General features: G+C 65.4%; 1 protein-coding gene across 1 annotated transcript; it reads right to left on the bottom strand.

Moving 5' to 3' along the window:
• Positions 1-2,715: 2,715 nt before the first annotated feature.
• SLC4A1 (solute carrier family 4 member 1 (Diego blood group)) lies at positions 2,716-19,014 on the bottom strand. Its single transcript, XM_082495129.1, has 22 exons — positions 18,921-19,014; positions 15,805-15,884; positions 15,581-15,677; positions 14,572-14,641; positions 14,339-14,439; positions 13,073-13,146; positions 12,699-12,876; positions 12,486-12,621; positions 12,111-12,252; positions 10,969-11,044; positions 10,179-10,363; positions 9,298-9,508; positions 8,984-9,187; positions 8,618-8,766; positions 7,832-8,026; positions 6,901-7,068; positions 6,568-6,657; positions 6,270-6,436; positions 5,905-6,158; positions 5,649-5,818; positions 5,233-5,406; positions 2,716-4,383 (listed from the first exon to the last, which is right to left on the bottom strand). Exons 2-22 carry the CDS (start codon positions 15,820-15,822, stop codon positions 4,303-4,305), a joined length of 2,940 nt encoding a protein of 979 aa, XP_082351255.1. The 5' UTR covers positions 15,823-15,884; positions 18,921-19,014; the 3' UTR covers positions 2,716-4,302.
• Positions 19,015-20,471: the final 1,457 nt, after the last annotated feature.

Raw genomic sequence — 20,471 nt, forward strand, 5'->3', positions numbered from 1 at the left:
GGCCAGCAGCTACGCCGGGCTCAGAAAAAGCCGGAGGCCACGACGGGATTTATCCCAACCCCACGGAGAGCCTTTGGGGTCACGGTCAGGAGCAGTCGCAGGTGCTGCCCCCGATGCCTGCCCCATAGAAAGGCTCGGGGCAAATGGGCACATCTCTTCCCGGGGCCCTATTTGCAGAGGTGGCTCATGGGCAGGCGTCTTCCATGGGGGCGGCCCCCCTGCTGATTGCTCTCGTTAATGAGATTACGGGTAATCGGGGTCAATTTAGTGCCAGCGTGGTCTGGGAGGGGGGGATTGGGTCTCCTCTGCGGCGTGTTATAACAACATCCCCGGGCAGGCGGCTCAGCGTGTCGTCGTCCCCCCCCTCCCCCCGGAGCGGGGACAGCCATGTGGCCGGCAGCAATAGGGCAGCACATTGGGGTGCAGGGGGGGGCGAGGGGGGGGGCTGAGTATCCCGGGGTGGCCACAGGAGCATCCGGGGGTGCCAGGATGCGGCAAGCATCCCGGGATGGCCATGGGGAGCATCCCAGGGTGGCCACAGGAGCATCCCAGGGTGGCCACAGGAGCATCCCAGGGTGGCCATGGGGAGCATCCCAGGCTGGCCACAGGAGCATCCCAGGGTGGCCACAGGAGCATCCCGGGATGGCCATGGGGAGCGTTCCAGGGTGGCCATGGGGAGCATCCCGGGATGGCCATGGGGAGCGTTCCAGGGTGGCCATGGGGAGCATCCCGGGATGGCCATGGGGAGCGTTCCAGGGTGGCCATGGGGAGCATCCCAGGGTGGCCATGGGGAGCATCCCGGGATGGCCATGTGGAGCATCCCGGGATGGCCATGGGGAGCGTTCCAGGGTGGCCATGGGGAGCATCCCGGGATGGCCATGGGGAGCGTTCCAGGGTGGCCATGGGGAGCATCCCGGGATGGCCATGGGGAGCGTTCCAGGGTGGCCATGTGGAGCATCCCGGGATGGCCATGGGGAGCGTTCCAGGGTGGCCATGGGGAGCATCCCAGGGTGGCCATGGGGAGCATCCCGGGATGGCCATGTGGAGCATCCCGGGATGGCCATGGGGAGCGTTCCAGGGTGGCCATGGGGAGCATCCCGGGATGGCCATGGGGAGCATCCCAGGATGGCCATGTGGAGCATCCCGGTGTTGTGGTTTAACCCTAATTGGCAAAGGTTTAACCCTAATCTGCAGCCAGCGCCACGCAGCCCTTCACTCCCTCCTCCCCACCCCCCCGCAGTGAGATAGGGATGGAGAATCGGGAAAAAAAAGGAAACCTTGTGGGTTGTGGTAAAGACATTTTAATAGAACAGTAATGGAAGGGAAGATAATAATAACAACAATGATAAAAGAATATACGAAATGAGCAGCGCAATGGAATTGCTCACCACCTGACGAGCGGTTGCCCAGCCCATCCCGAGCAGCCGTTGCGGATTCCTGCCCCCGAGCCGGCCCCCATTTATATACCGAGCACGACGTCTCTGGTACGGAATATTCCTGTGGCTGGCTTGGCCTGTCTGTGCTCCCTCCCAGCTTCCAGGGGAAGCTGAAAAAGTCCTTGAACTAATAAAAGCATTACTTAGCAACAACTAAACCGATATGTGTTATCAACATTATTCGCATCCTAAATCCAAAACCACAGCAGCTACTGGGGAGAAAATTAACTCTGTCCCAGCTGAAACCAGGACACCCGGGATGGCTGCAGTGAGCACCCCAGGGTGCTGGGATGCAGTGAGGGTGCTGGGATGCAGTGAGGGTGCCGGGATGCAGTGAGGGTGCCGGGATGCAGTGAGGATGCCGGGATGCAGTGAGGATGTCGGGATGCAATGAGGATGCCGGGATGCAGTGAGAATGTCGGGATGCAGTGAGGGTGCCGGGATGCAGTGAGGGTGCCGGGATGCAGTGAGAATGTCGGGATGCAGTGAGGGTGCTGGGATGCAGTGAGGGTGCTGGGATGCAGTGAGAATGTCGGGATGCAGTGAGGGTGCTGGGATGCAGTGAGGATGCCGGGACGCAGTGAGGATGCCGGGATGCAGTGAGGGTGCTGGGATGCAGTGAGGATGCTGGGATGCAGTGAGAATGTCGGGATGCAGTGAGGATGCCGGGATGCAGTGAGGGTGCTGGGATGCAGTGAGAATGTCGGGATGCAGTGAGGATGTCAGGATGCAATGAGGATGCTGGGACGCAGTGAGGGTGCCGGGATGCAGTGAGAATGTCGGGATGCAGTGAGAATGTCGGGATGCAATGAGGATGCCGGGATGCAATGAGGGTGCCGGGATGCAGTGAGGATGCCGGGACGCAGTGAGGGTGCCGGGATGCAGTGAGGATGCCGGGATGCAGTGAGGATGTCGGGATGCAGTGAGAATGTCAGGATGCAGTGAGGGTGCCGGGATGCAGTGAGAATGTCGGGATGCAGTGAGAATGTTGGGATGCAATGAGGATGCCGGGATGCAGTGAGGGTGCCGGGATGCAGTGAGGGTGCCGGGATGCAGTGAGGGTGCCGGGATACAGTGAGGATTCCGGGACGCAGTGAGGGTGCCGGGATGCAGTGAGCATCCCAGGATGCCGTGGCGAGCATTTCGGTACAGCCGTGCCGAGCATCCCGGGGGCAGACACCTCCAAAAGATGCTGCTGCTCTTTTGGGGGGGGGGGGGGCAATTAAATAAGGTGACCCCTCAGTAAATGCCCAACCAGAAAGAAAAAACCACATTATTTTCTCATTTTATTAATTTCTTTATTAAAGCCCGATACAGAGGTGGATGGGAAAGGGAAGAAAAAAAAAAAACAAACCCCAAAGCTCACAACATTGTTTATTTCAGACACCTAATTAATAAAACTAAACTAACCCAAAGATGAGGCAGTGCAGCCCCGAGCATGGCTGCCTCCCCCCCCCCCCCCCCCCCGCTGATTTTGGGGTCCCCCCACCCTGATATTGCGAAAAGGAGCAAATTCGCAGCCTGATCGGGTGCCCTGCGCCCTGGCTGGATCCGGCCCTTGGGGCTGAGGCGGGTAGGATCAGCCCCGGCAGAAGGAGGGGGATGCTCGGCCGGGTTTGGGAACAATCCTGACAGAAACGGGGCAAGACGCGGTCAGCAAGCGAGGGGAAAAAAAAATCGAGGAAAAACTACACGGATTTAACTGAAACTCTAAAAAAAAAAAAAAAAAAATTAAAGAGGAATGATACTAACACTAATTCATCAGTTAAACGACGGTGCCGGACTGGTCCGTAGAGTTTAGGCCCTGACCAGGATCCTTTAAAATAAGCCTTTCTAGAAAATTGTAAAATTTCATATAGTTTCTCTCTAGTATATACACACACACGCACACGGCCCCCGCCGCGGGCGGGAGCACAATCAGCCTTTAGAAATAAATTACAAACTCCCCCACTCCCGAGCATCAAATATACAGATCACTCCTCGTAGCTGCTTTTTTTTTTTTTTCTTTTTTAAGGTGCTTTTTGGGTCTTTTTTTTTTTTTTTTTTTTTTGTTTTCTATGAATCCTACCTGTGGAAGCATCGGCATAATTTTATTTTATTTTATTTTATTTTTTTTTGGTTTTCTATGAATCCTACCTGTGGAAGCATCAGCATAATTTTTTTTTTTTTTTTTTTTTGGTATTTTTTGGTATTTTTAGCACGATTGTCATTGCAAATATATAACCCCCCCTCTCGCCGGACTATTTACATCCCGACCCCGGGAGATGCTGCGAGTGCTCGTTAGCACTGGAAGTTCGTCTGGGGAAGAGGGACCGGGCAGGGGGGGCTCCCCGGGGGAGGCAGCGGGGCTGGGGACAATGAGGGGACCTCGTCCCGCTGTGTCCCCATCCCTGCCGTGTTGTCCCGTCCCTGCCTTCCTCCCCCCTCCGGGCTCGGGTGTCATCCTCCGGCTCCGTCCCGTGTTCGGTGCCCGGTCACGGCCCCGGGGTGGCCTCGGGGACGGGACGGTGACATGGGGCACGGGCCATCCCGCCCTACCGTGGGGTGGGGGACGGTCCGTGGAACACCCCCCCCCCCCCCAGCCCGGACAGCCTCTTCCCCAGTCGGTAGCAAAGTGCGGGTGAGATCACACCATCCAAAATATTTAAAAAAAAAAAAAAAAAAGGAAAAAAAAAGGGTAAAAAAAATATAAAAGGCTCCATTCACAGAGAGCGCAGGTGGGGACCGGGGCTCTGGAGCCGTGTCCCCCAAGTCCCCCTCCGTCGCCCAGCGCCCCGGCGCGGCAGCAGCGGAGCTCCAAGCGGGTGGATGGGGGGGCCGGGGGGGGGCGCGGGGCCGTCTCGGGGGGCCGGGCGGCAGCGAGCCCTTAGCTGGGCATCTGCACCTCATTGTACACGTCCGTGCCCTCCGCCTCTTCGAAGGTCACCACCGCGTCATCCGCGTCCAGCTGGAGGGACGGGAGGGGGAGTTAGGTGGGATGGGGATGGGGACAAGGACAGGGATGGGGACAGGGACAGGGTGGGGATGGGGATGGAGACAGGGATGGAGATGAGGATGGGGACAGGGATGGAGATGAGGATGGGGACAGGGATGGAGATGAGGATGGGGATGGGGACAGGGACAGGGACAAGGGTGAGGAGGGGGATGGGGATAGGGATGGGAACAGGGATGGAGATGAGGATGAGGATGGGGACGGGGACAGGGACAAGGGTGAGGAGGGGGATGGGGATAGGGATGGGAACAGGGATGGAGATGAGGATGAGGATGGGGACAGGGACAGGGACAAGGGTGAGGAGGGGGATGGGGATAGGGATGGGAACAGGGATGGAGATGAGGATGGGGATGGGGACAGGGACAGGGACAAGGGTGAGGAGGGGGATGGGGATAGGGATGGGAACAGGGATGGAGATGAGGATGGGGATGGGGACAGGGACAGGGACAAGGGTGAGGAGGGGGATGGGGATAGGGATGGGAACAGGGATGGAGAGGAGGATGAGGATGGGGAGGGGTCAGGAATGGGGACAGGATTGAGGACAGGGACAGTGAGAGGGATGGAGACAGGGATGGGGGCTGGGATGAGTATGGGAATAGGGGCAGGGATGAGGCTGGGGACGGGGATGGGGTGGGGACAGGAATGGGGATGGGGACAGGGGTGGGGATAGGGAGAAGGATGGGGATGGGAACAAGGATGGAGATGAGGATGAGGATGGGGGCAGGGACGGGGTTGGACACCAGGATGAGCACAGGGACAGGGATGGCACTGCAGTGGCTCCCAGCCCGTGCCGGGGTTACATACACATTTGAGCTCAATGTCCCGGAAGATCTTGGGCAGCAGGAAGCGCCGCAGGGGCACGGTGAGGATGAGGACGAAGGGCAGCGCCAGCGAGGCTGGGGTAGACTTCACCACCCACAGCAGCGCGAGGACGATGATCTGGATGAAGGTGAAGAGGTGCATCCGCCAAGTCTTCACCTGCGGGACGAAGAGCCCAGCGAGGTCAGGGTGGTGGGTCCAGCACCCCGCGCCCTTCCCGAGGTGCTGGGTGCTGGGGGGTGGCAGGACCGGTGGCCCAAAGGGCCCAAGCGAAGGTCAACATTGAAGGAGAAGGCTTTTTGGGGAGCCCCAAGCAATTGGAGGCAGCACTGTGGGGTGTTGCAGCCCAGGACGCTCCCAAGCCCAGAGCCACCCAGCCGGGTGACACAGGGCTCACTCACCCGGGTGACATAGGGCTCATCAGGGTGGTACTTGGGTGGCATCAGCAAGAGCAGGATGCGGTCGAAGAGCTGGATGCCAAAGAGGGAGGTGACGCCCATGTAGAGGAAGATGCCGAAGAGCACGGCCAGCGGGATGTACTTCAGGATGGGCTCCATGAGGATGGAGACACCTGCGGTAGAGAAGGAGAGGTCAGGAAGAGCTGTTGGGGGCACTCAGCCCTCACCGCCCAGGGTGGGGGACACCTCCCCGGCTCACCGATGAGCACGGCCACCAACAAGCCGCTGATGCGCTGTTCCTTGACCTCCAAGATCTGGGACTTCTCGCCGGGAGCGGTGGTCTTGGTCATGACGGTGAGGGCGTTGGCGTGGGTGATGGTGCGGACGGTGGTGGCGCTGAGCCAGGGCATGCCGAAGAGGGCGGCCAGCCCCCCCATGGCCACGATCAGCAGCAGGTCCAGGTGGAAGCCGGAGCCCTTCACCAGCTTCCTCTCGGGCTTGCTGACGATGAGGCTGGTGGGGATGGAGGGGGAAGAGTCAGTGGTGGGAGGTCCTCTTCTGTCTGTGTCCCACCAGGCACCCTGCAGCCCTCCCCTCCCTCCCCGTTGTCCCCCGGGTCCTCACGTGGTGATCTGCGTCTCGAGGAAGATGAGGATGAAGACCAGGAGGGCAGGCACCACGGAGGCGAACATCATCCAGATGGGGAAGGTGTTGTCCTTCCCCATGGGGTTGATAAACCAGCCCCGGGCAGACGAGTTGGTGACCTCCAGCCCTTTGGGGACATTCAGTTTCTGGATGGGAGCAGAGACGGGGGAGTGAGGGGATGGGGACAGGCCACAGGGACGAGCACATGGCTTCACATCCCCTTGTTGGGGCCACCTGTGTCCCCCCCCCCAGCCCTGCCCTCCCGCTGCTCCCGGACCTGCGTGTAGGTGTCCGTGATGAAGAAGTCAATCAGCGCCATGATGAAGATGGAAATGGGCACCCCGAAGTCCCCAATCAAGCGCCGGGCCTGCAGGGACACCGTGACCCCATTAAACACGCCTGTGTCCCCACCCAGCCGAGGGGTCCCCCCCCTTACGGTGTCCCCACCAGCACCGAGCTCCAGCAAAGACCTCTGGAGCAGCATGCAATGAGTTTGCACGGTCTCAGACAGCCCCTTTTAGGAAGCCGCATGCGCCCAGCGCCCGTTTCCCCCCCCGTGGGTCCAGTGGGGTGAGGGGGACGCCACTGTGGGGCCCCCCCCCGTCCTCACCGTGCCAGGCAGGAAAGCGCTGTTCTTGAACTTGCGGAGGAAGAAGGCCAGGAAGAAGGTGCCGGCCATGAGGACGAGGGACAGCAGCGCCGTGTTGGGCTCCGGCACCTTGGGCTCGACCATGGCCTTCACGTCGTAATGCCGCTTCAGCGGGTGGTCCTTGAAGATCTGGGGAGGGAAGGGGAGAGGGTCGGGGAGGGAAGGGGAGAGGGTCGGGGAGGGTGGGAACCCCCCAGCACCCCTCCTGCCATGCCGGGAGCCCCACAGCACCGTCCCGGCGGGTGCGTGGGTGCGGGGTGCGTGCCAGGGTGGCCGGCGGTGCTGGGAGCTTGGCACCCGCTGAGCAGGGGGGTATTTTTAGGCCCGTTTTTCTCCACGCTCCTACGGAAATGGGGCCGGAGCAGGGGCTGGGTGGCGCAGCGGGGACGGGTGAGCATGGCCCCGCTGCAGACCGTGGGTCACCCAGGGTGTTTGGGGTGCACGGGGGCACCTCGGTGTGATGGGGGTCCAGGGTGTGATGGGGCATGTGTCCTGCTTGTCACCTCTCCAGCACCAGGGATGTCCCTGTGGGCACCCGGTGTGTGGAGTGACACCAATCCCATTGCTACTGACCACCCGGGAAGGGGCTGAGCGAGGGGATGGGGGAAGAAATTGGGGCTCTCTGGGTAGTTCCTGGCCAAGGACCACGTTTGCTGCAGCCCAGGTGGGACATCTGCCTGGGCTTCACCTCCCTACCCCCAACTCCCCCTGCGGAGAGGAGCACGAGCCGGGAAACACCTGGGAAGGGGGAGAAAACACTGGGAAATGGGCTCCATCCTTCACCTGCATCCCTCACCTGGCTCCCACCGTTTCTATGGAAACCCAGATGGTGACCACGATCTGCAGCCCCCCCTCCCCTCTTCCCTGCTGCGGGACCCCCCGCGCCCCTCACCGTGACGAGCTTGGAGAAGGTCTCGTAGATGAAGATGAGGGAGATGAGGAAGGAGAAGATCTCCTGGGTGTAGCGGGACAGGTAGCGCACCAGGACGCTGCCCTCGCAGGCCACCACCACCAGCACCAGCAGGATCAACCAGAAGCCGATCCACACCCGGCCCACGATGTACTCCATGCCATTGTCACTGCAGAACTGGGGAGCCAGAGGGCACAGCCCCATCAGCCCCCCGGAGCCCCCAGCACGGGCATCCACGTGGGCTGGACCCCGGGATCCCACGGCGGTCCTGTGCCTCCTTCCTGGGGGCTGGAGGGTGCTGGGATGGGGACAGCGGTACCCCGGTGTGGCAGGACCCCTGTGGGATCACGCGCCTGGCAGCATCCCAACGGCAGCACCTGCCTGGCACGGCCCGCGTGGTGTCACCCACGGGGTGTCAGCTATCTGACATCACCCACACGGCGTCGTTCACCTCGCATCACCCCCGTGCCATCACCCCGATGGCTCTACCTGCGTGATATCACCCAACTGCCACCACCCATACGGCATCACCCGTGTGACATCCCACAAGTGCCATCCCTCATGTGGTGCCACCCCTGTGCCATCACTCAGACGGCTCTACCTGCGTGATATCACCCATATGCCGTCCCCCAAGTGCCATCACCCCCATGACATCCCCTCATGGCAGCACCCCGTGCCCCTGCCAGGGCCGGTGGGGACACCAGGAGCCTACTGTGGGGACCACCAGGGGTGGATGGGGGGCACGCAGGGGTGCAGGGTGGCACCCACCGAGTAGAAGGCTTCCTCGAAGACGAGGAGGGGCCCCGAGAAGCCGACGACGAGGAGGGGCTGGGCGCTGAGGATGCTGAAGAGGACACACTGCACACAGGTGGAGATGAGCAGCTCCGACACCCCCATCATCCCCTTGGTCTTCTCACCTGGGAGGGGACAGAGCCGGTGGGTGCTGGGGGCACGGCGCTGCGTCCCCCCATCCCACACTCCTCGGCATCATGATTAGGGGGTGCAATACCCCCCCCTCCCCCAAGAAGCACCCCCAGGTGCTGCAGGTGGTGGCACCCCACTCCCTCCACCCCATGCCCAGCTGGGAGACGTCCCTGTCCCCCCCATGTGTCCCCAGCCTGTCCCCCCCATTACTCAGCAAGCCTCCAAAGGTGACAGCAGGTGACAGCGCCGCGAAGTAGATGAAGATGACAGCGGCCAGGCACTGGGGGCTGAGGGCGTCCTTGATGTCGCTGAGATATTTGGGGTACCGGCGGCGGATGTCCCGCACCAGCCCCCCAAAAGGTCGCCCCGTCCTGCGCAGGGGGTCATCATCCTCCGGCGCCGGTTCCTCCAGCCCTGGGGACACAAGCAGGTGGCTGTGGAGGGGACCCCGCGTGCAAGGAGGGGGTCCCGCCAGCCACGGGGATGGGGGGATGCTGGTGGGGCTGGGGTGGTCCCCGCCGTACCCAGGTCTTTTAGGAAGCCCTCGCTGGGCATCTTCTCGGGGGGCTGATAGCGGCGGCGGAGCAGCTCGTGCTGCAGCGGCACCAGGCTGCGGAGGAGCTGCTCGTTCGGGGTCTCGGTGGGTGGCAGGACGATGCTGGCCTCCAAAAAGTCCTCCACCCCCCGCAGCAGGTCCTGGCGGCCCTCGGCCAGGTAGGCATCCCGGCGAAAGACCTGTGGGGTGGCCCATGGACGGGCACGCAGCTGTCTCTGGCACCCTTGGGTGCTGCTGGGCACCCGCCCGGCCCCTGAGCACCTCCACGGGGATGGGGTGTCGTGGTGACATGGGGACAGGGGGGCAGGAGGATGAGGGGGGGCCATGGGGACACTGCGGCTTGGGGACAGGGGGCATGGGAACAGGGGCGTGGGGACATGGGGATAAGGGGTGACACGGGGACATAGGGGACACAGGACCAAAGGCGTGCGGGGACATGGTTGCTTGGACACGTGGGGATGAGGGGACCTTAGGGGCACGGGCGCACGGGGACACAGGGGCATGGGGACATGGGAGCAGGGGGCCACAGGGACACTGAAGTGTGGGGACAGGGATGCATGTGGACGTGGGGACAGGGGTGCACGTGGAGATGGGGATACGGGGACAGGGGATGCATACGGACATGGGGACCCAGAGGGATGAGGACAGAGGTGCATGGGGACAAGGGGACACAGTGGCATGGGGACACAGGGACACGAGCACAGAGCGGGACATGGCACAGGTAGAGGAGCCCTATTAGAGGCTGCAGCCCCAGGGCTGGGGACTTCGGGGTGCTCAGGGGTGCTGTCACCCTGGACGGCAGTGCCGGTGGCGGTGGCAGTGGCGGTGGCGGTGGCAGGCGAGCCGTACCCTCTCGGACATCATGGTGGCGACGGCGCGGCCGATCTCGTGGTAGCTGACGTTGGGGGTGTCGGGGCCCAGGACCACGAAGAGAAAGCGGACGGGCAGGGGCACGTCGAGGACGGCGTCCAGTGTCACCGCGGCCTTCAGGCGCACGAAGGCCAACGTCGGCTGCTCCAGGAAGGCTGCGCAGCCTGGGGGGAGGACGGGACGGGACGGGGGTCACGGGGGGGCCGGGCACAGGGACACGGGACACAGGGACATGGGGACACAAGAGTACAGGGACACGGGGATATGGAGACATGGGGATATGGAGACACGGGGACACAGGGGAGAGTTATTTGGAGACAAGATGACACAGAGGCACGGGGACGTAGGGGGACAAAGGAAACGGGATGGGGCACACAAAGACATGAGGACACAGAGGCACGGGGATACACGAACACGGGGGCACGGGGACATGGGGACAGAGGGGCAGGTGGGCATGGGAGCACAGGGACATCAGGGCATGGGGACAGGGGGGTGCAGAGGACAGAGAGACGTGGGGGGCACAGGGGAGTGGAGAAAGGGGACACGAGCACAAGGGACACAGGGACATGGGACCCAGAGAGCAGCGCTGAGCGGCAGCAGGCGGCGGCGGCGGCGGCGAGGGCTGAGGACGGGGAGAGTCAAAAAAGGCGCAAGAAAAGCAGCGAGTGAGCGAGCAGGCGGACACCGAAGCTCCCCGGCCCCGCACCCACCGCCCTGACCCTGCACCCGCCACCCCAACCCCGCACCCGCCTCCCCCCCGACCACTCACCCACGAGGACCAGCGTGGCCTCGGCGTCCTCAGGGACCTTCTCGGGGAGTTGGGGTCTAGCGACCCCGCTCGGGCTCTGTGGCGGGCGGACGAGTGGTGGGAGTCAGCTGGCTGTCCTTGGTGGCCGTCCCCTGCATGTCCCCCTCCGTCCCCTGCATGTCCCCCACATGTCCTCCTCCATCCCCCTCATGTCCCCCTCCATCCCCTGTGTGTCCCCCTTCATCCCCTGCATGTCCCCCTCCATCTCCTGTGTGTCCCCCTCCGTCCCCTGCATGTCCCCTTCTGTCCCCTACATGTCCCCCACATGTCATCCTCCATCCCCCTCATGTCCCCCTCCATCCCCTGCGTGTCCCCCTCTGTCCCCTACATGTCCCCCACATGTCATCCTCTATCCCCCTCATGTCCCCTTCCATCCCCTGCATGTCCTCCTCCATCCCCTGCGTGTCCCCCTTCATCCCCCGCATGTCCCCTTCCATCCCTTGCGTGTCCCCCTCCGTCCCCTGCATGTCCCCTTCCATCCCCTGCATGTCCCCCTCCGTCCCCTACATGTCCCCCTCCGTCCCCTGCGTGTCCCCCTCTGTCCCCTGCAAGCCCAGCTCTCTCACCTCTGCACCCCCCCGCGGCAACACCTCCCCTTCTTACATGTGTGCACATGTGTGCGCACGCGTGTGCACCCGTGCGTGTGCACGTGCCTGCAAGTGCGCGGGTGTGTGCGTGCATGCCCGCACAAGCGTGGGTGTGCATGCGTGTGCAAGTGCATGCGTGCACACGGGTGTGAGGGCGAGAGAAAGCGGTGCGCGTGGGAGTTGGGGGGGTGTTTGTGCCCGTGTGCGTGCGATCGCCTGCGCGAGCGCGTGTGGACGGGTGTGCAAGCATTGCTGCGTGTGTGTCAGCAGGTGCGATGCAGAGCGGGGGGGAGGGGGTTGTCTGCGTGAGACCCCCCCCCCCACCTCCCGGTGCACCGCTGCCTGGTGTGTGCCAACACGTGTGTGCACACCCATGTGCGTGCGTGTGTGTGTGTGCATCTCCCAGCCGCCCTCCCCACACCCTGGCCGGACCCAGAACCCCGACCCCTTCCCCCCAGTGCCCCCCTGCCCCCCGATGTCCCCCTGCCCCCCCGCCGCAGCCCCGTCCCCGCTCGCCTGCTCGGCCCCCGCCAGCCTGCGCATCTCCAGGGGCTGATGCTCCCGCAGCAGCGGCTGCTCCGTCTCTGCCCGGCCCGTGCCCGAGCGCTGCAGCTGCGCCGGCGGCAGCGTCCCCACCGACTCGGCCTCGTTGGGGTGTCTAGAGCAGCCGGGGAAATGGCGTCAGATGGGTCAGCGCCCCCCAAAAAACCCCATAAGGCAGCCCCAGCCCCGGGGATGCGCGGGGACCCCCAAACCGAGCTGGGAGGCAAAGCCAAAACACGGAGGGGCTTTTCCACCCCGTGCCAGGCTCCAGCGGGACTCGCTGGGGCTGGATCCGTCCCGGACATTGGGGCTCCCCTCCCCACGGGGGCCGTCAGCCCCCCACCGTACTTGTGCTGGAGCAGCAGCGTCCTCAGGATGTCCTCCTGGTCCTGCGGCTTGATCTGCCCCTCGTAGATCATCTGGTCGATGAGGACATGGGCGATGGCTGCCAACGAGGTGGCCGCCACGTCCAGGAGCACGGTGCCTGCGGGGACAGCAGCGTCACTGGCAGGTCGGCACGGGGTCCCCGCCGCCCTCCCAGCACCAAGCCGGTGTCCCCACCTTTGGCCAAAGCCCGTCGGATCTCCAGAAGGCTGCGGTAGGTCAGGAAGGAGAGATGGGGCTGCCCCCAGTGCCCGGCTTCCTTGAAGTCCTCCTCCAGCTTGAGCCAGTGGCCGGCCTCCATCCAGCACAGCTCCTTCGTGCTGTCCATGACCAGCTCGTGCAGCTCCACGTAGCCCTGCAGACGGAGCCGTTAGGGGGGTGTCAGCATCCCCCCGGCCACACCAGGGACCCCCGTGCCGCGGCTGCCCGTGCCAGCATCGCCCCTGCCCCGGTGCCCCCCGGGGGCTGGTGTGGGGTTGGTCCCCAGGTGGCCACAGTTTGCCAACCCCTGGGAATGGGGAGGGAATGGGGGTCCTTGGGGCAGCACCCACCTCATGGGTGTCCCGCCGGGACACAGGCCGCCTGCTCCCCGCCGCCTCCAGGTCCACATCGGTCACTGACGGAGCTGCGAGCGGAGCCACCGCCATGTTAGCTGGTCCCTGCCCCTTCCCGGACCCCCCCCCCGGGGTCTGTTAAAGGTGTGTCCCCCCATCACCCCCACCCCAGACCCGGTAGCGGTTCCCTGGATGTGTCCTCTGCTCCATCACCCCCACCCCAGACCTGGCTGGACGTGTCCCCCACCCATTGCCCCATCCCAGACCCAGTTGGGGTTTGCTGGATGTGTCCCTCCATCACCCCCCACCCTGCCGGTGCCCACCTCTGCCCCCTCGCATCCCTGCAGCCCGCCTCCCGGGGCAGGGTGACAGTTTGGGGACATCACCGGGGTAGGGCTCGTGGCCACACTCTGCCCCACCACCCGACCACCGGCAAACCCCCGACCCCAGCACCGAGCGCTGCCCCGGGGACTCGGACTGGGATGGGGACAGCACATCCCCGGCCAGCCAGACCCCAGGAGGTCGAGGTGTCCCCGTCCCCGTCCCCGTCCCCTGCCTACCTGCGCCCCCCCCTGCGCTCCCCACGGCCCCGCAGGCTCCAGCCCTATAAAGCGGGGGCTGAGCCCCACGCCCCGCGGCCGCCCTGTGTGCACCGTAAATCCCGGAGCACTTTGCCTTTGCTGACAGTAAACACCAGCGCGGCTCCCGCCCGCCCGTGGCCACCCCGCTGCCGGGGACAGGCTCGCCCCGTCCCCCTCCGCCCCCGCTGGGGACCACCGTGGTCCCCTCACTGTCCCCCCGGCCAGGTCACCCCGGCCGAGTGATGCCACGAGAGCTGCATCCCGCTCTGCCGGCTGAAGGATGCTGTGCCCACGCGAGTGGGGATGGAGCGTGTCCCGTGTCCCCCGCCTCCCTTCCCGGTGTCCCCGACGGCGTTGGCCGTGGCACGTGGGCATGAGCTTGTCCTCGTCCGGGCCCGCTGCCGCCGCCGCCGAGCCGCCCGGCGCCAGCCAGCGTTCAGCCCCAAGTGGTTCTTGTCCTCACCCCAAACAAAGACTTTATTTATCCTCAATCAGCGGGCAATTACGGGCAAGCGGCAGCGGTCACCCCGCGGCGTGCCCTGACGCCCGGGTGACGGTCACCCCGCGGAGCGCGGGGCCGAGGGCGGCAAAGCCGGGATGGGCGGCACGACGGAGGGCCGGGGGCGATGGGGGAAAACGCCGGGGTTGAGCTTCATCCCCCGGTGCCCCCGTGATCACTCACGCTGCCCACCGCCACGGCGGCTCGCCTGTCCCGGGGGGGCCCCGGCCGCGCGCCTCCTCCCGTCCACATCATAGCATCCCCGGCGGCTGGGCAAATACTGGCTGCAAAACACACACCGCCGGGACGGGGGGGTCAGCGCCGGGCACCCATGGGTGCCAGCAGCCTCCCCTTACCGATGCCAGCCAGGCGGGGGGGGGCAGCATCCAGCTCCCTCCCCGATTTGGGGGACTCACCGCAGGGGCGTCAGCTCCTCGGCTCTGGCCCTCCACGCGTGCAAGGGGGACCCGGTGCCAGCGCCTGCCCCTGCGCAGAACAGGCGGCAGCGTTACCCCCCCCCTCGACCTGCGTCACCCCGAAAGGGGACCCGAGGGTCTGGATGCCGGGAGCCGGCACGGCCCCAGCAAAGGGGCAGGGGGATGCTCTGGGGCACACAGACCCTCCCAAACTTCCCTCCCCTCCCTCCCTGGGGGCTCTCTGTCGTGGCCTCAAGGACCCCGCGTGTCCCCACGCTCAGCCCCGTCTCGGGCACCCACAGCCCTCGCGCTGGAGGTGGCACCTCACCAGCCCTGGGGTTTTGGCAAAGGGTGTCGCTGCCTTTGGGCGATGGCATCCCGAGGGCTGCGCGTCCCTGCCCGACCGCCCCGGGCTCCGAGCGAGCCCCTCTGCCCATGCAGCGCTGGCACCCGTGCAACACGTCTGCGTAACGCTGGCACCCGTGCAACACTGGCATTCATGCAAGTCATCTGTGCAACGCTGGTGCCCATGCAACACGCCTGCGCCACGCTGGCACCCATGCAGTGTGGTGCTGATGCAACACAGGTGCCCACGCAATGCTGGCACGCATGCAACGCTGGCGTCCATGCAACGCTGGTGCCCATGCAACTCTGGTGCCCGTGCAATGCTGGCACCTACACAATGCCAGCACCCGTGCAACGCTGGTGCCCGTGCAACACGCCTGCGCCATGCTGATACCCATGCATAGCTGACGCCCACGAAACTCTGGCGCCCGTGCGACATGCGACCTTGAACCACCGCTGCCCCTGCAGCACCGGCACCCACCCGGTGCCAGTTCCCATGCAACGCCGGTGCCATCGCCCACGCAACGCCATCGCCCATGCAATGTCATCACCTCTGCAACTCTGCCGCCCGTACGACGCTGGTGCCCGTGCAATGCCATCCCCCCATGCAGCGCCGGTGCCCACGCGTGCCCAGTGTCCCCCAGCACCCAAGGGAGCCACTCACTGCTCATCTCGCCCAGGGACAGGTGGGAGCCTTTTATGCCGGGGTCCTCGTAGCCTTCGGGATCCAGGCTCCTCCTCATCCTCTCCTCGTAGGCCTCCTGCGGGACAGAGAGAAGGGGGCTCAGCGGGGACCAGCACCCCCAGTGCCTCGCCGGGGCCGTGCCGGGGGTGGGAGCCAGCCGGGGCGCAGCGGCAGAGCCAGGGCTCGGGGCCGGGTCTCCCTACCTGGCCGGGCCCCTCCATGGCCCCCGCCACCGCCTCGCTGCGTCCCGGCAATCAGCCCGGCGGCACCATAACCCGGCGCTCTGCGGCGTCAGGGCGGGCGCGGGGGGGGAAAGGGAGAGAAAAATATGTTAGGAGAGGCCGGGGCAGCACTCGGTGCCCCCCTGGGATGTGGGATTTGTCCCCTGGGACGGGGATGGGGCTGGATGCCGAGGACGTTCCCGCAGCCCCCACCCGTGTAACCCGCTCCCCGCGGGCCGGGAGGTCCCGGGGCCGGGGGTCCCTGGGGAAGCGGTGCCCTGCCCTGCCGCCATCCGGGATGGGAACCAACGTCAGGCGATGGAAGAGCCCCGGCAGCTTCCCACCAGGGACGTGGCATCCCGCCCCGGCCCACCCGTGCCCACGCACGCCGGCTGGTCCTGCCGTGTCCTGTGCCCGGGGGTCAGGTCCCCTATGGACCCACACCCAGGGGTCAGGTCCCCTATGGGACATGGGCTGAGTGGCACACGACCCCTCGCATGTCAGTGGGGTCCCATATAGATGCACATACATGGGTGGGGGTCCCATATTAGAGGGGGTGGGATCCCACACCGCAGCGCCCAGAACTCCCCGCAAACCCCCACAGCCCCCCTGGCACAGCACTGGGGTGAGAAAGGGGAAACTGAGGCACAGCCTGGATCACGGGGACCCTCTCGAAGCGGGTCAGCACAAGCACCCTGCAGCCCCCCAGGGTGCGCAGCCATGGGGAGGGACCCTGCAGCCCCCCCCCCCCCCCCCGGCCCCGCTCAGCACCCAAAGCCTCTGCAGCCCCCTGGGTGGGTGTCTGGAGGGGGGAATGTGCAACCTGTATTTGCACCCCACCTCTGCACCCCCTGTGCCCCCTCTCCCCCGGCTGACTCCCCCCTCCCCACTCCCACACCCCCCCGCAGCTGCCCCGGGGCGGTGCCGGGGGACAACCGCCAGGGGGCGCCCTGCTCCCGCACTCCCCCTCCCCCCCCCCTCCCGCCCCCCCCGCCCCGGGGCAGCCCTGGAAGGACTCAGACGTCCGCACCCCCCCATCCCCCATAACCCCTCACCCCCCACGACCCCCCTCATCCTCCCCCCCCAGCCCATAGCCTCCGAGGGGGGGTCCTGCCCGGGGACCCCCCCGCCCCGCCTCAGCCCCCCACCGTGGGGGACCCCCAGGCTAGGGGGTACGGGAACCCCGGCTGCCCCCCCCCGCCACTCCGACCCAGGCACCCCACACCGGAGGGGGAGGGATGCTCACGGTGGGGGCTGCAAGGTCAGGGCGTGGGGGGGCTTTGGGCGAGGGGGGGGGACACACACCCACCCCCCACAGCCCTCCCAGATCTCACCAGGGTGATGCAGGAGCCCGGTCCCGGCCGGGGGCTGCGGGAGCCGAGACGGGAGGGGGGGGGGGGGGAGGAGGGGTATGGTGTCACGGAGACCCCACCGGGGCCACGGGATCCCCGACGGGGCGCAGGAGCGGCGGCGGGGCCACGGGAACCGGGGCCGGCTCCGGACCCGGCCTCCTCCTTCCTGCCCCGCCTGGCCCCGCAGCGCCGGCCGCCCCCCGGCCCGGCCCGGTGTGTGTCGTCCGTCCCCCCCCCCCCCGGCTCCGGTCACCCCCCCCCGGCCCCGCCGAGCGGCTCTTGCATCATCCCGGTGCGGCGGGCTGCGCCCCGCTGATAACGCCCCGCCGGTGCCGGCCCCCGCCCCGCTCCCCCCCGCTGCCCCCCGCCCCGTCCCGGGGCCAAAGCGGCGCCCCGAGAGCGGGGTGAGGGGCTGGGGGATCCCCGGGGCACGGGGCAGCCTGCGGCCGGGTGAGCCCGACCCGCCGAATCCATCCCTCTGCCACCTCGCAGCGTATAGAGCCCATACGTCCCGCACCGTCTGTGCCATACAGAGCCCACACCTCCAACCCCCGGGATCTCGTGTGCGCGGTACGGAGCACCTCCTATACGATACACCCCGTGTGCACAGTATGGAGCCTCTACCGCCCACATCATGTGCATGGTATGGAGTCCATACCTCCTACACCATACAGCCCACGTACGTAGTGTAGAGCCCGTATCTCCTACACCACGTAGCCAACGTTCCCAGTATGGAGCCCATACCTCCCACGCCATGCGAGTAGCATGACTCAGGACCGGACTCGTGCCTCCTACGCCATATATCCAGCACGGCTCAGTATAGAGCCCATATGTCTCAAAGCACACATTGCACACCCTCTGCATGGAGCCCATACCTCCCACACCATCCACGCAGCGTGGCTCAGTGCAGGACCTCCTTCCAACAGCAGGTACTCAGTACGGAGCCCATACATCCCATGCCATTCATGCAGCACGGCTCATCTCCCTCATGCAGCAGGTACACAACGTGGCTCCATATGGAGCCCATATGTCCCATGTCATCCACACGGTCCAGTTGGGCTCCCTCCTGCAGTGGGTTCCAGCTTGGCTCAGTATAGAGCCCATACATCCCATGCCGCCCATGCAGCAGGGCTGGGATCCTTCATGCAGCAGGTACCCAACGTGGCTCCATATGGAGCCCATACATCCCACGCCATCCATGAAGCATGTCTGGGATATTTCATGCAGCAGGTACCCAACGTGGCTCCATATGGAGTCCATACATCCCATGTCATCCATGCAGGATGGTTGGGATCCCTCATGCAGCAGGTATCCAACGTGGCTCCATATGGAGTCCATACATCCCATGTCATCCATGCAGGATGGTTGGGATCCCTCATGCAGCGGGTACCCAACGTGGCTACGTATGGAGTCCATACATCCCATGTCATCCATGCAGGATGGTTGGGATCCCTCATGCAGCGGGTACCCAACGTGGCTCCGTATGGAGCCCATACATCCCCGCCATGCACCATGGCTCAGCTCCCTCCCGCAGCAGGTACCATCGTGGCTCAGCACGGAGCCCATACCCCCCCGGACCACAGCATCTCCCACCCCAGCACACCCCGCTGACAGCCCTACAGACCCCACCCTGCGCCGGGGGCACCCCGGGGTGCTCCCCCCACCCCGCTTGGCCCCACCGTCCCCCCGCTCCTTGCACCCAGTGACACCCCGAGGTGCCGCCGCCGCCGGGGACCCCACACCTACCCCGGGGTGCCTCCGCGACGCCCCTGCCCTCGCCGCCGGCCCCTGCCCGGGCTCTGCCTGCCGCTGCCCACGGGGAAAGAGCCGCGTGGCGCGGGGGTGCGCGCCCAAATGCCCTGAGTCACGCTCCCCTCCCTAATCTCCCCCCCTCCTCGGGCTCACCCGGCCCCCCCTCCCCGGGGCCCCCCGTAAACAAGGTTATCGGGGCGCAACATCTTGCGGTGGCGGGGCTGCACCCTGCCTGCCCGCTGCCTGCCCGCTGCCTGCCCGCACCCCACGGACCTCCCCAGCCGCTCGCCCTGCCCCGGCTCGGCTGTGCCGTGCTCCCGGTGCCCCCCGATATCTTGTTTACGAGGCTCCGGGTTTCCCTGCGGGGAATCCCCAGGAATCCTCTGGCTGTCCCCCTCCTACACGTGGGGTTGGGGTTTTTCTCTTTTTTTTTTTTTTTTAATTTTTTTTTTAATTAAAAAAAAAAAGGGGGGTTCCTGGGGAGGTTCCCCCCAAGGGGAGGAGGCGTGAGGGGACAGGAGACGTGGCCGGGCTTCCCTCTGTCCCCTGGGATCGCCGTCCCCAGGGCGCGCGGCAGAGAGGTGGTGGGACGGTCACGGCTGCTTCGGTGCAGGGCGAACGGGGGTGGGTGTGCAGGCGTGAGTGCGCACCTGCGTGCACGCTTGTGTGTGCATCTGCATGCATGCTTGCGTGTGTAAGCACGTGTGTGCACATGCAAGTGTGTGCGTGCATGCATGTGCATGCATCTACATGCGCGTGGATGCGTGGATGCGCATGCTCAAGTGTGCAGGCATGGGAACGTGCATGCACATGTATGCATACACGTATACACACGCGTGTGCGTGCACACATGTATGTCTACATTTAGAGGGAGGCTGTGTCTCCCGGCCCCCAGCCCCAAATCCCAGGGGGCAGGGAAAAGGAGAAGGGGGGGCTGGGCAAGCTTTGCACACGCGTGCGCACACGTGCACACACACGCATACGCACACATGTGCACACACCAGCCACCCCAGTGCTTGGGGACGTCCCCGCTGCTGGGACCATTGCTCGTACCCCAGCCCGTGGGGCCGGGATAACATTGCCCCCTTTTTGGGGGGACCACCCAGGCTGGGGGCCCATCCCATGCTTTGGGGACCCGGTGGCACCCACCGCGGGGCCGTGGGGCCGGGAGGTGCGATAGCTGCGGGCTGGGTGCTCCGATAACGGCCCCCGGCGTTATCGGGGTGCTGCCAAGGGCTCCCCTCCCTGCAGCAGCCTTGGGGATTTTGGGGGTCGCCCTCCCCCCCCCCCTCCTCAAGCATCCTGCTGCCCCCTGGATGGGTGCTGTGGACTGAGACCCTTTTGCAGGGGCAGAGGAGGGTGTGGGGCACCCTGGGGGGCACAGAACAGGGGGAGGTGTCCCCACAGGTCCTGGCCGGGGGGTGGGGGGGGTGGGGGGGTTGCCTCTCTGCTCTGGGTGACCCTGATTTATCCAGGTGCTGCGGGGTGGGGGGATACAGGTGCCCCTGATACTCCCTCCCCCCCCCCCCCCCGATTTCCCTGTCA

The sequence above is a fragment of the Vanellus vanellus genome (assembly GCF_965231255.1).
Source record: "Vanellus vanellus genome assembly, chromosome: 24".
In the NCBI taxonomy this organism is placed as follows: Eukaryota; Metazoa; Chordata; class Aves; order Charadriiformes; family Charadriidae; genus Vanellus; species Vanellus vanellus.